This window comes from Heloderma suspectum, chromosome 7, assembly GCF_057233095.1.
Source record: "Heloderma suspectum isolate Gila_16-S chromosome 7, 16-S_ref, whole genome shotgun sequence".
Lineage (NCBI taxonomy): Eukaryota > Metazoa > Chordata > Lepidosauria > Squamata > Helodermatidae > Heloderma > Heloderma suspectum.
In genome coordinates, this window is record NC_139464.1 from 68511881 (window position 1) to 68526228 (window position 14348).

Consider the following 14348-nt stretch of genomic DNA (forward strand, 5'->3'; position numbering starts at 1 on the left):
GAAGATCAGGGCGGGAAACTGTGCCTTATCTTACACTTCATGTTGATTATTTTTCCTGCTACACCCTCCGTTTTGATTCTTTAGACATTACACAAATTTTTACTCTTTGACACTATATTCTTCATAAAGACAGAATGCCATATTATTCTGGGTTATAGAAATGTGCTATTCATAGTCATTTTGTGACCTACCAAAAGAGAAACAGCTATCATGTAAGAATAGTACTCCAGTTTAGAGGCAGTATTTATCTGTTTTATCTGTTTCACATAAGAGAGGAATAAAATAGTTAGACTAAGAGTTTCATGCCTCTGTTGAAAACCTGTTCTGTGTCATTTTAAGATGGTTAGATTTCCATCCAGAATCCTGTGCCTTACACTTGGTTCTGTGGAAACTCAGACATTTCTGTGGATCACTGGATCGTACCTTTTATCATTCTTCTAACTTTGGGGTAGAAGCACATGGAATTCGTGCTTAGAAACTTGACTGCAGGCAGGTAGCATATTTTTAAGAATAAATACTCTTCATATAATAGCCCTATCTGAACAAATGCTTCTCCCACATACATTCTACTCTGTTTGAAGGCTGTCATTAATTAAGAGCCATGCTGTCAAATTCTTGGTAACATAGCTGAATGCCATATGGAGCATGACTGTAATCCGTAACACTTAAAACACACCTCCTCCAATAGCAACTACATAACTTGCTGATGGAGACTCATTAATCTGAAAAAAGTGAAAACACACTGAGCCCAAGCTTAGTTAAGAAAGGGTCACTTCTCATGGTGGGCAGCATAGCTCAGTGGTAGACCACATGCTCTGTATGCAGAAGATCCCAAGTTCAATCCTTGGCATCCTCAGTTAAATTGATCCGATAGAAGGTAATGTAAAAGGTGTCTGCCTGAGAGTCTGGAGAGTTGCTGCCAGTCAGAGCAGACAATACTGGGCTAGGTGGACAAATAGTTTGGCCTGGAATAAGGCTGTTTCCTACGTCCATTATATGGCTGGGATGTGGAGGGTTGATTGAAACCTTTCTGCATACAGCTATACAGCACAGCTCTCCTTTTTTCATGAACTGACCTGCCATGTGGATCAGGCCCAACTGCACAGCTTTTCTCGAAGTCATTGCTAAATTAATGGGAATGCATTGTCAAGTGGTATCCATGTGGCTGTGATACTATAAGCACCAATCCTAAATAGAGAGAACACAGCAAGATGAGTAAGATACAGAAAGTATCACGTCTGCCTTAATACCTGCTCAGTGATGAATGCCAGGCAACTACCATCACTTCGTTTCAATATATGTACTAATTTTCACATTCATCTGTTTGGCCTATTATACCTACTTTCGAGTATTATCAATTGTGCCAGCAGACAAAATAATAATAAATCATAACTACTATGATTTAGTCCATAGTTTGGAGACAAGTTCAGCATTCAGTATTATAATGACAGCTTAAATATGTACAGAAATTACTATTTCATCAGATGCAACCCTCCAATTTCGCATAGGAACCTCACTATTTTGTATTGCGAAATACCCTTTTTAATGTAACCCCTCTTAAGCCTTCTATAAAGGGTTTTTTCTCTTCTCGTTTCCACAGCTCCACAGCCAGTTCTTCTGCTCCGTGTTAAGCATGCAAATGAATCCTCTCTAACTATCATGTGGGTGACCCCTCTGGCTGAGTGGGATGGTTATGTGGTTTCACTGGAAGACAGAACACTCATAGTCATAAACAAAGCTCTCGCTAAAGAAGCCAAAGAATTCACTTACAGTGAGCTGTTACCAGGACGAAAATATACAGCTACTGTCACCAGCATAAGTGGGGATTTGACCAACTCAACTTCAGTTGTGGGACGCACAGGTACCATACTATTGGCATATTTTAATCCCAGCTTTTCTTAAAAAGCAACTTGGAGTATAAGACTGTCAATGGCTACCAGACATTGAATACCAGTTGCTGGGGAACATGAGCAGGAGGGTGCTGTTGTACTATCTCCTGTTTGTGGGCGTCCCATAGCCATCTGGTTGGCCACTGTGGGAACAGAATACTGGATTACATAGACCTTTGTTCTGATCAAGCATGGTTCTGCTTATGTTCTTATATTCTTAACAGCAAACTTACTGCTTTCTTGGACTCAAACATTGATTATGAACCTATGCATGCCTTTAAAAATAAAAATTCTACACACTCGAAATTAAGAACAGAAGAATAGCCTCACTGGACCACTCCTATCTAGTCCAACGTTTGTTTCCAACAGTGGGTGCCCAGATGCCTATGTGAGAAAACTCACAAGCAGGACATGAGTGCAATAAGACCTCCTGTTCATGTTTCCCAGGAACTGGTATTGATAGGCATACTGCCGCTGATACTGAAGGTAATATATAGCCATCATAACTAGTAGCCATTGATAGCCTTATCCTCCATGAATTTCCAAACCTTTTTTAAAACCATCCAAGTTAGTGACCATTACTACATCTTTTGGTAGCAAATTCCATAGTTTAACTATATGCTGCATGAAGAATTCCTTTTGTCTGCCATGAACCTCCCACCATTTAGCTTTACTGGATGACCGTGAGTTCTAGTATTATGAAAGAGTAAGAAAACATCTCCTTATACATTTTCTCCCCACCATGCATAATTTTATACATCTCTATCATGTCCCCCCTTACCCACCCTTTTTCTTAAATGAAAGAGCCCCAAACATTATAATATTTTCTCATGGGGGAGTTGCAATCTCCTGAACATTTGGACTGCCCTTTTCTGCACCTTTTCCAGCTGTACAATATCCATTTTGAGATGTGGTGACCAGAACTAAACACAGTATTCCATGTCTGTGTTTGTATAAATGCAATATGATATTGGCAGTTTTCTTTTTCAATTCCTTTCCTAATGATCCCCAATATGAAATTTGCTTTTTTCACAGAAGCTACATGGTATCAGGTGCCCCGTTTTCCAGTGCTAAGAGACTTACTTTAAATTCTAGGAGCCACTGCTTTATCATAGCGTCTAATTGATCAGATCAATAAATATATAATGATCTCATTTTTAGAAGATCTTCCTTCCTTCCTTCCTTCCTTCCTTCCTTCCTTCCTTCCTTCCTATAAATTTCTCTTGAATTGTTCATTCCTAAACCTTTTTGCTTTGCCATAGATAGTTTCCCATTCCTATGAGGCAGGGTCACCAATTTTGACACATGACAAAAAAATTTAGCCCTCTGATACTGTCTGTAGGTCTAACTGCCCTCTCATCAATTTCATTGCTGTGGTTGTTAGGATTAATCAGAGTGGCTCCCTGATTATGGAATGCTCTCCCCAGTGAGGCCTGACTTTCCTCTACCCCCAGGCATATGACAGCATTTGATAGGATATGATAAGGTTTTTAATGGGTCCTGGGATTTACTGTTGATTGTTTAAAACTGTTATATTTTTGTGTGTTAAAGTTATGTTGTTATTATATTGTCTGTTTAGGATTTTAATCTTTGCAAACAGCCCAGAGAGCTTTGGCTATTGGGTGGTATAGCAACGTAATGAATGAATGAATGAATGAATGAATGAATGAATATGTTCATTAACCATAATGATCTTGAATTGCAGTTCCAGCACAGGTGACAAATTTAAATATGGCAAACCAAGGATCAACTGACAGCCTATTCACTAGCTGGATAAGGGCAAAGGGAGATGTAGATTCATACCAAGTGTTGCTCATTTATGAAAATGTCGTAAAAAAAAATGAGACTGTTTCCAGTGACACCAATAAATATCACTTCCAGTCTCTAAAACCTGGAGGACTTTATTCAGTGGTTGTCACCACAGTTAGCGGAGGAATATTTTCCAGACAAGGAATTGCTGAAGGAAGAACAGGTATGTATGTATGTATTTATTTATCTAAAACACTTACATTCCACCTATTTCCCAGAGGGGAAACTCATGATGGCAAACAAACAAAATGAGCAGTAACTTCTAACCCTTTACTCATACAACCATGCTAAAAACCTAAATTAAAAATGACAAGAACATTTTCTAAAAACAGCAGTTAGCTATAAGGGCTAAAAACAAACAAACCAATGCTTATTTTAAAAATTACCTTTAAAATTACCTTCTTAAAGAGCCATGCTTTTACATACTGCCTAAAACAGTACAGTGTTGAAGCCTGACAAATCTCTGTTGGCAAAATATTCCATAAGGTGGGTACAACCACAAGGAAGGTTCTAGACTAGGGGTACAGATTCTCTTTCAGACCAAGGACTGATTTCCATGTCAGAAAAGTTTTCAGTAGCCACATTCCAGTGGTGGGCAAGGCAGAAGGTAAAAGGTGTGGGCTCAAAGGCAAAGGGGGTGAGACCAAAATGCCAGCATATTTTAGCTTCAAGCTCTTAGTAAGCCTTAGGAGAGGCATTTCAGCCTTTTAGAATGGGGAAAAAACTGCACAAAAGCCAGGAAACCACCAAATGATTAGTGGTTAGGGGAAGGGCTGGGGCTGGGGAAGGTGGTGTAGCCATCTGGGGACTCCAGGTGGACTGGATTGGAACCCCAGGCCTGAGATTCTGCATCTTTGCTCTATATCTTGTGGCTGGCTGCTTAGTTTCATGAGGCCAGGGGATCTGAAGTAGTGCCTCAGATGATGACCAGAGCATGCAGAGAGGTAAAGGGAATAAGGAAAGCTTAACTTTATTGAAAAGTAAAAACAATGTATGTGTAAAATCATAGGCAAAATTCTCTTTTCCATTCCACATTCTACCTGCCCAAAAATTCTGTTTTCCATTCCACATTCGGCCAGTTTCCTTTGTGCTGCCATTTTTCACTGTTATCAGTTGCTTGCTTCACCTAAGGTTCAGCAGGTTTTGTATACTGTACTTCATGCACATTTGCGCTGCATCATGAATTCTGTAGTCTTCATACAGTAGACATTGTTCCAATATATGCACCTTTCCTTGTAAGAGTAAATATGATTTGGTACAAGTTTTAAACTATTACAAAAAACGTACACATCACAAGAATGCGTAATGATGATTCATGTAAGCTTGACTTTTAAACAAATTTGATGGAAGCTGGATAATTTTTCAAGTGACACCTATAATTTTTGAATCAAGGTTTGGCAACAGCAGAACGTATGTATTTGAAAATTCTAAATGAGTGAAGTTGATTCATTGAGGTTTTTAATGCATGTTGAGGATGTGTCAATTGGAATATGGTCCATTATATTAAAAGAGAGGTACTCTAAGAATACTTCTGGCAGTGCTTGGAAAAATTATAACCACCATTTGCAGAAGAACTATGCATAAATTTTCTTTCACCTGAGATACAATTATTCAGAATTCTTTCCACTAGAGGGCAGGAAACACTCAATATTTATACATAACTCATAGAATTCATCTATTGTGATGATGCATATACCAGCGCACCACAGAATTTTGTAAAAGTAGTGACTCATGTTACACCCAGCTGGTTGTTTAATTTGGTTGGTTGTTTTGCTTCTTTACTCACAGAGGAACAAGCGGCTTCCAAACTATGAATCGGATTCCTGGGATTTTGTTGTTTTGTCTTGTGTTCATTGGCCAAGCTCCATATAAATCCCTCCCCCTTAACGTTAAGAATTTGCTGATTCAGGGCACTGCTCTTACATGAGTTCAAACTAAATTTTTGTCTCATATAAGAGACAGTTAAGGCATTTATCATAGCCACCTGCCAGAAATATTTAACAGGGTATGGACCACTATGCAAGAGAGCTCATATGTACAATGTAAGAGGAGTTTCTCTGAACACGTACACTTTTTATTGCTTTGTTTAGTTCCTTCCAGCGTCAGCGGAGTAACAGTGAACAATTCAGGGCGAAGTGATTACCTGAGTGTTTCCTGGCTGCCAGCAGAAGGAGATGTAGATAGCTATTTGGTAACACTCTCCCATGGAGGGCAGAGTATTCATACTCTTACTGTTCCAAAATCTGCCAGTGAATGTTCCTTCAACACCCTCACTCCTGGGCGACTCTATGATGTGGTGATAACAACAAGGAGTGGAAAATATGAAAACCAATCCTTCAGTCAGGAAAGAACAGGTAAAAAAGATGGAAGGAAGAGCACAAATTATATTCAGTCAGTCACAGATACGCCATGGCACAGTTATGCAGGCCAACCTTCCCCAACTTGGTGCCCTCTGGATGGGTTGGACTACAGCTCCCAGCATCCTCAGTCAACTGGCTGGGGGTTGCTAAGAGTTGTAGTCCAACTCACCTGGAGGGTGCCAGGCTGAGGAAGACTGATCCAGGCATATATTTTCTACAACTTCAGGAAGCATGGGGTAAGTCAGGAAAGAGGAAAATGATATCATGCTAACAGAAGAGCATATTTAGAAGAATGTCTAAATATGTTCCCCTTAAGTTAAAAGCAAAATATCAAATGAATTTTAAAAAGACCTCTTTCCCAAAGGCTGTGTTATAGGGAAAACAACAAAGAGTCTTGTGGCACCTTAAAGACTAATAAATTTATCATCACATAAGCTTTTATGTAGCAGACTACACTCTACTTTTATCAGATACATGAAGTGTTATGCTAAGTGACAGGTATACACACACATGGTTGGAAGGTAGGTTGTAGACAGTGAGGTCAGAGGGGAATGAAATGCAGAAAGTACAGACAGTGACATATGATATTATTAACACTGGCCATTCACAAAACAGTTAAGGCTGATAACAGACATCCTGGAAATGTGTAAGCAAATTAACACATGTAGCAGGCTAAAAACCTGTCCTCTCAAGTCAGGCCATATGATAGCATTGTTCAAAATGTTTTACAGTCCTTATTATCATTCATCTCACTACAGCTGTATGAGATAGGCCATTTGTATCTCCTTTTTAATCTGTGGTTGAAAGCAAATCATGGCAGAGATGAGATTTTTGCTCAGATTTTACACGTCCAAGTCAATCATGCCCATCCTGGGCCAGATAAGGAGATCCACTCACATATCACTTGCTGGATCAAGAAGTGCTGGTATAAAATCAGATGTACATCCAAATACAAATGTTGTCTACACTGCACCGTTTTCAGTTGGATAGGTATTTGGATGGTGTCTGAACATGGATCCACATCCTGGCCTAGGTAGTCATATTTAACTATGCACAATTACAGCTGGCTCAGGGTGGCTATTCACTGGGCTTCACTTGTTCCCCCAACACACTCCAATTTCTTTCTCAAATTAGCCTCAGCCTGTTTTGCACAGCTATTATTTCTGAAATCAGGGCATGCTGAAGTATGTTCTATCTTTTCAGTGCCTTCAAGTGTCCAGGGACTTACGGTGAGCAATTCTGCGAGAAGTGACTATTTAAAGGTGTCCTGGCTACATGCCACAGGAGACTATGATAATTATGAAGCGATCATCAAACACAACAATGACTTCATCCAAACAAAAACCATCCCCAAGGATGAAAATGAATGTGTGTTCACTAACTTGATTCCAGGGAGGCTTTATAGCATCACTGTTAGAACAAGGAGTGGAAAATATGAAACTAGCGAAAGAGCCAGTGGGAGGACAGGTAAGTAAATGTGCCAGGGTAGATGAAAATCAATTTTTTAAAAAAATTAGAAATAGAATTTAAATTTAAAAATCTGAGTTTAATGCAAACCTATAATCTCTTAAAACTGAATTAATCACCTGCTTCTGCAAGGCTGCTGTTCTGTGTAAAGAAAGAGCTGTGCAAAAAACATCTTCATTGGCCATTATGCAATGGTATACAACCATTATACAATTGTTCATGTATTTCCATTATGGCTTGATGTGAGGGGGCCAGGGACTAGAAAGTCATCACAGGCACTAGAATCCTGATGATGCAATCCTGGATCTCCTCAGGATCATCCAGTTATCCCATGTAAATGATCTGGTACTTCTGTTTTATGCCGAACCCTCTAATCTTTGCAATGTGTACAGTTCTGGAATTATTAATATTTATGACTCTGCCAACCAGAGAGCATGACTTTTCAGTTTCCATCCCATGGAGAGAAGGGAGTGGGAGAGAAGTGGGGATGTGACAGTGAGAGATGGCAAATAATTGAAACTGAAGGGGAACTATTGATTTGGGATTGTCTGGGGTGGGGTGCAAATTAATTAAAGAATTTGTTTAATTTGGGGTGATTTGGATGAGAAATTAATTGCTTGGGTTTGACTTCTGTGACATTTAAATAAACTCTATTAATTATTTATGAATTGGCATACATAGATATAAATTATCATATGCAAATTTTATGTAGATTCATGTCCTGTGGGCCTGGGCCCTGAATCCTTTATGTGCATCCCTGGGGGGTAGGTCATGATCCTTACAGGAAATGTAGCATGTGCAAAGGGGGGAGGCTTCTCTCTTCCCTCCTCCAGCATGATCAGAGCCAGTTCTCCCCATGGTCCAGCCATATGGGAAAGGTCCCTGTGGGCACCAATGAGGACTTTTCTCCTAAGCATTCTAGCTGTGCGGGATGTCAATGGGACAGGGGGTGAAACTGGCCACAATCACACTGGGAAGAGATAATCCTTCCCTTCCCACATGCTGCATTTCCTGTAAGGCTCCCGCCCCCCCTTCCCATGCATGCTTATAATTATGTAAGAGAAAAACTTTAGCTGCATGTTACATATCAAGAGAACATCTAGTACATGGGATTGAAGCCTTATGCTTCAAGTAAACAATCTTACTTGGTATCCTTGCATATGTACATGCCTTGTCAGTAAGCACCATCATTCTACAGTACAAAACGCATGTCAAAAGATTTAAGCTATGCCGTTAGGTTAGATAAAGGTCCTATTTAAGTGCAAAGCAAGATGTCTGATTGTTAGAGCAACCAGTTAGAATGCATGCTTGCTCAGGAAATATATGCATTTCAGACTGAGAAACTTGGTTTAAATCAGCCTTGCATTTGAGTACTAGCCTAGTAGCCATAGGTGACCAGGAATTCCATGTAGGCGAATACATAGAACTTCATGCAGGCAAGTGAATGGGATGGTGGAAAAGGGGTGGAGTGCTTCATCCCCATTCTGCATCCAGCATAAACCAAGTTGCTAGGAGAGAGAGGCCCCCTCCTCTGCACTCAGAGTAGAAATGCAGCTTCTTGTCCTTCCTCTGTCAGTCCCTAGCAGACAACTAAATTATTTCACAGGCTCATAACTTTTGTAGGCTTTTTTGCAAGGCTGGTTTAAATCAATCTTATTTATAGCATACAGCTAAAAATGATTTGAATGCTGTATAATTTGAAAAAGGATTTCACAAGTAATTAAAAGAGGCTACCTTGTTTATATGCTTAAACTCAGTGGGGAAAACAGGAAAATGGGTATAAAATATAAATAACCAGCACCTTTGTGCACAGTGGCACTTACACACGTGGAGCTCCCCCACTCACAAAAGGGCTTCCCTATTAAATCTGAAGGATGAAGAAGCGTTATGTGCATGAAGTGATGATTTCATCAAGCTGCCACTTCCATGGTTGTGAAAGTGGAAATCCACACATACAGGAGCTCCATGCAGGCATAACAGCTCACACAGGGTTCTGGATCAAGTAATGGGACCCAGTCTATAGAAATTCCAGTCACTTAAATCAACTTCAGTGAGATTCGGGAATAAAAATTCCCTCTATTTTCAGGTTTTAGGCTTTGCATACTGTTTATGTAGGGCACCAGCCATGCACAAGAGGGACATATCAGCAGGCCTGGGGGAACCTCTAAGTTTGCAGAAGAACAAAGAATCTTTAGGGGGGGAAACTAAAAGGGGAAAGACCCAAACTAACCCCAATAAGGACTGAGCGCCAAAGAATTGATGCTTTATAACTGTGGTGCTGGAGAAGACTCTTACAAGTCCCCTGGACTGAAAGGAGGTCAAATCAGTCCATCCTAAAGGAAATCAACCCTGAGTGCTCATTGGAAGGACAGATACTGAAACTGAAGCTCAAATATTTTGGCTACCTAATGTGAAGAGAAAACTCACTGGAAAAGACCCTGATGCTGGGAAAGATTGAAGGCAAAAGGAGAAGAGGACAGCAGAGGATGAGATGGCTAGATAGCATCACCGATGCAATGAATATGGACTTGAGCACACTCCGGGAGACAGCGGAGGACAGGAAGGCCTAGTGTGCTATGGTCCATGGGGTCATGAAGAGTCAGACACAACTTAACGACTGAACAACAACAACAACATGTTCATTGGCCACAGAATGCAGTTGTGCATAGAGTATCATGGAGGAGGGCATGGCTGGCTGGCTGAAACAGTGAACAGGAACACTCCACACTGCAACATTTTGTTGCAGACCTCATTTGTACCTAGCTTATACTAGATTTCACCACTACATCCTATTGGAACCAATGCAACTTAAGTATTTAACTGGATTTAGGTATCTTTTGTTTTCTCTAGATCGCATTCCATGTGTTTATATGTTTAATATATGGGATCATGTTGATCACTTTTTACTTAGAAAAATTATGAGAGCCTGGAAAAAAAAACTACATCGCAAAGTATAGTCATATATGCATTTTTTGTAGCAAACTGGATTTTGATGAATGGCTGTACAAACATATAACTGCTTTCAGCAAAACCTTTGCATGGTATATACCTTTGTTGGCAATAAACTTTTCAGTAATGGTCATTATCTGACACTGTTCTGTCCCTCATTCCTCAGTCCCAGGATCTGTAAAGAAATTGACTCTTAGTAATAGAAGCACTGAAGCTCTGTATGTTACTTGGTCCAAAGCCGATGGGGATGTTGATCAGTATGAGATCCAGCTTCTCTTCAATGACATGAAGGTTTTCCCACCCACTCATCTTGAAAACACACTTGAAAATTTCCAGTTTACATCTCTCACTCCAGGACGCCTTTACAAAATTCTTGTCATGACCATAAGTGGAGAAGCGCAACGTACTACTTTCATAGAAGGATTGACAGGTTAGTAAAAGATGGATATAAACAGACTTTAGGGCTTGTCTGTTGTGGCAGATATAATATGCACTTGCGCTATAATTTTTCACACTTTCCAGAGGCTGTAGTGTGGTCCAATAGATAGGTCTGACCAATAAATGTGGGTTTCATTTCTAGCATTGTGTCCATGGGCCAAACTGCCCATGACTTTAAAAAAAGTGGGTGTCTCCATGAGCGACTTACTCTGAGCTGGCTGCGTTTGGATGTCGTTAGGATACATGACATCGTAACCATCTTGCAGCCACTCCGGAGTTTTGCGCCAAAAAAAAAACAACGGTTCTTGTGAGAATACTTTTAGTCCGATTGTTTTCCTTAATTCGGCTTGTCTGCACTGCTGTTGTCTGTGCACCACCCTCCACATTTACTCTGGCATGATAGCCCTGCCCAGGGATGTATCTTTCACCACTCTGACGCCAGTCCTGGGGTGTTTCCCTAGTGTTTTCCCTGCCTGTGTTTCCCCACTGTTTCCGCCATTTCAGGGTTGGCTATTAGAGCTCTGCGCTACGTCATGGCCTTTACTTCACCTTGCCTGCCCTAAATTCTGGCGGCATCCCCACAAAATATAGGTGTGCTCTGGGCAACCTCTAACTTCTTTTTAAAAATTTAAGTGTTAAACTGAAATAGCGCTTTTGTCAGCCTACACCTCCCCCCTGCCTCGCTATCTCAGTATGTCACTATCTCACATTTGTCCAGCAATACCTATATCCCCTATCTTACTACCTCACTATGCCACTATTCGGGGGCATAGCTATTGCTGGACAAATGTGTGATAGTCAACTAGTGACACTGAAAACCCCTTTATAGGTGTGATTATTTTTAACTTCTTCCTTTCTGGATGGGTGATTTATTTCATGTCTCTATGCCTCTGTCATACATTTGCTCTATCAAGGAAGTGCTCTATCGCTCTACAGTGCAATTTTGTAAACTGCCCAGACAGCTTCGGCTATGGGGTGGTATAGATATGTAATAAATAAATAATAATAATAATAGAGCAAATGCGTGATCGGAGCATAGTGACATGAAAGAAAGCACCCATCCAGAAAGGAAGACCTTTAGAAAATCACAACTACAAAGGGGTTTTTAATGTCGCTAGGTCACTATCACGCATTTGTCTAGCAACAGCTATGCCCCCTATCTCTCACTATGTCACTATCGCTCATTAGCGCTATCATGCGATAGTGATAAAGTGAGACAGTGGTTTTAGAGAGGGAGAAATAAAAAAAACAATTGGCAGAATCAGACATCGCTTGAGGAAGGGATTTTCTCAGAAGTTACTCCCATTGTGGTCAATGAGGCTAAGCTTCCATCCATTGCTTTACGGGAGTATCGGGAAGGAAAAAGGAGAGCCTGGATGGGGGGAGGGAGACTTTCTTATTGGTTGAGCACCCCTTGCCAGTCTCATGACATTTACTCCAATCCTCCCACCCCACCTGGAAGTACTGTGTGTTCTGTGAGGTGACTTATACTGAAGCAGTGCACTCACTCGTGGAGCCCTGTGCGGACCAAAGTGCACCAAAGCCAATTCCTTGAAAAAATCCAGGTAAGCCTCCCTTCGCTTCTCCTTCTATTGTCGTGGAGATGGGGTCCAAGAATTTGTCTCAATCACTTATAAAGCAGGGGATGGGATGTGATTTAAAGCACTAAAGGAGCATGTAGGTGAGAAGTATTGTTCCATTAACTTTGTGTTATCTATTTTTACTCTTCCTCTGAAACTTGTATGTTTAATCCATGATTTCTTAGCAACCTCTTTTCCTCAGAGGATATTTATAGCACCCAGAATGTTAATTCCTGGACTCATCACACAATTCTAACTATACCTGAATCCTGGTGCAAGATTTTGGACATTCACAGGTTTGGGCCTCTGGGCCTATCCTGCAACTGCCACATTTAGAAATGCAGTTTGCCTGCCTATTCAGGATGAATCTATGTTTCTTGCATTCAGTCTTTATGCTGCCCTGCCAATCTACTTTCTGTGGGTTCATTCATGGTTAGGTATCTGCAGTTTCCCCGTAGCCTGTTTGTGCCATCCATGTATCCTGTTACTATGGCAACCCCTTAATATTTGTTTACAAAATCACAAGATAGACTCCTTCTATAAATTGTAGTCCAAAATTCCCTAACCTGATGACCTACATATGTTTTGGACTACAACTCCCATTATAACTGACCATTCTCCATTCTGTCTATAGCTGATGGGAGTTGTAGTCCAAAAATATCAAGAGAGAACCAGGCTGGGGAAGGCTGTTGAGATGCAATAATTATCTAGCTTTCACAGTTTTGTTTGCTGCAATTTCTGAAAATGAATGTTATACAATATCTATTGACTTCCTTGACCATTCTTGTTGGCATTTTCCCGTCCTTAGTTCCAAGTGCTGTTAAAAACATTCATATTTCATCCAATGGAATGACCAACAGCTTGAAAGTGAATTGGACCCCTGGAGGAGGAGATGTTGATTCTTATACTGTCACAGTATTCCATCAGAACCATCCCCTTGATACCCAGACGGTTTCCAAACATGTATATGAGCACACATTTAACAAACTAGAAGCAGGGGAGCAATACAAGATTGTTGTACAGACAAAGAGTGGCACTTTGCACAACAATTCAACAGCTGTTGGACGAACAGGTAAGTTTCTCCCTGAAACAAAGAGAACAAAATGATTGAGAAGTCCACTGTACTCTGCTGTTGCTGGAGCATTATGGAATGGAAACAATGGAAGGGGCTAAGTGTATTATAATTTGTTGGGCAATAGGCTATGTTTTTCATTTATTTCTGTATGTACATGATCTCAGGGCCAACGTACATGTTACTTTTTAAATCTAAAGTAAGCACAGGAGGGGTGGTTGGGATCAGGAGCCTTGCACCTGCAATTTATATTACCAAACAATGATCCATTAAAGCAAATGGATCACTATTTGTCAATATAAATTGTAAGTGCAGAGGGTGAAATAATTTTCTCAAACAACAAATGATAATAAACATTATTATTGACATTGCAAATTATCTCAAATTAAAGAGAAAAGGTTCCATTCCTTCAGGTTCTTCAAAAAGGCACCTCCATCGAGTTTATTCAGATATAAATGTATTTACCCTGAATTGCTTAATTAACTCATGGGGTAGTATATTAAAATCTTTAGAAGGTTGGCAGCCATCATATTTAGAATGTACTGGAACCCCATTTATCTACATCAGTCTTTGTGCACTACGTCTAGTTGAATTGACATATGAATGAAGATGAATGACCTCCTGGACAGAACAAACCAGAATGGAGGTGTACCCTACCCTTTCCACCCCTGTCCTGCTAAAGGGGATCATAACAATGAAGGTGAAGGCAGAAAGAAGAACAAAAGGAAAGGCAAAATGGCTCCCTTTTCATCCCATCTTTCTGGGTTGGGGGAGATGACACAGA

At 40.4% G+C, this 14348-nt stretch overlaps 1 protein-coding gene across 2 annotated transcripts in view; it reads left to right on the plus strand.

Moving 5' to 3' along the window:
* PTPRB (protein tyrosine phosphatase receptor type B) overlaps positions 1-14348 on the plus strand; it is a 106310-nt gene that overhangs the window by 41448 nt on the left and 50514 nt on the right. For both annotated transcript variants that reach the window (XM_084810494.1, XM_084810495.1), the window contains 6 exons: positions 1601-1861; positions 3595-3861; positions 5789-6052; positions 7262-7525; positions 10641-10904; positions 13301-13564. In XM_084810494.1, the coding sequence (XP_084666620.1) occupies positions 1601-1861; positions 3595-3861; positions 5789-6052; positions 7262-7525; positions 10641-10904; positions 13301-13564 (1584 nt within the window). The remainder of the gene's footprint in view (positions 1-1600; positions 1862-3594; positions 3862-5788; positions 6053-7261; positions 7526-10640; positions 10905-13300; positions 13565-14348) is intronic.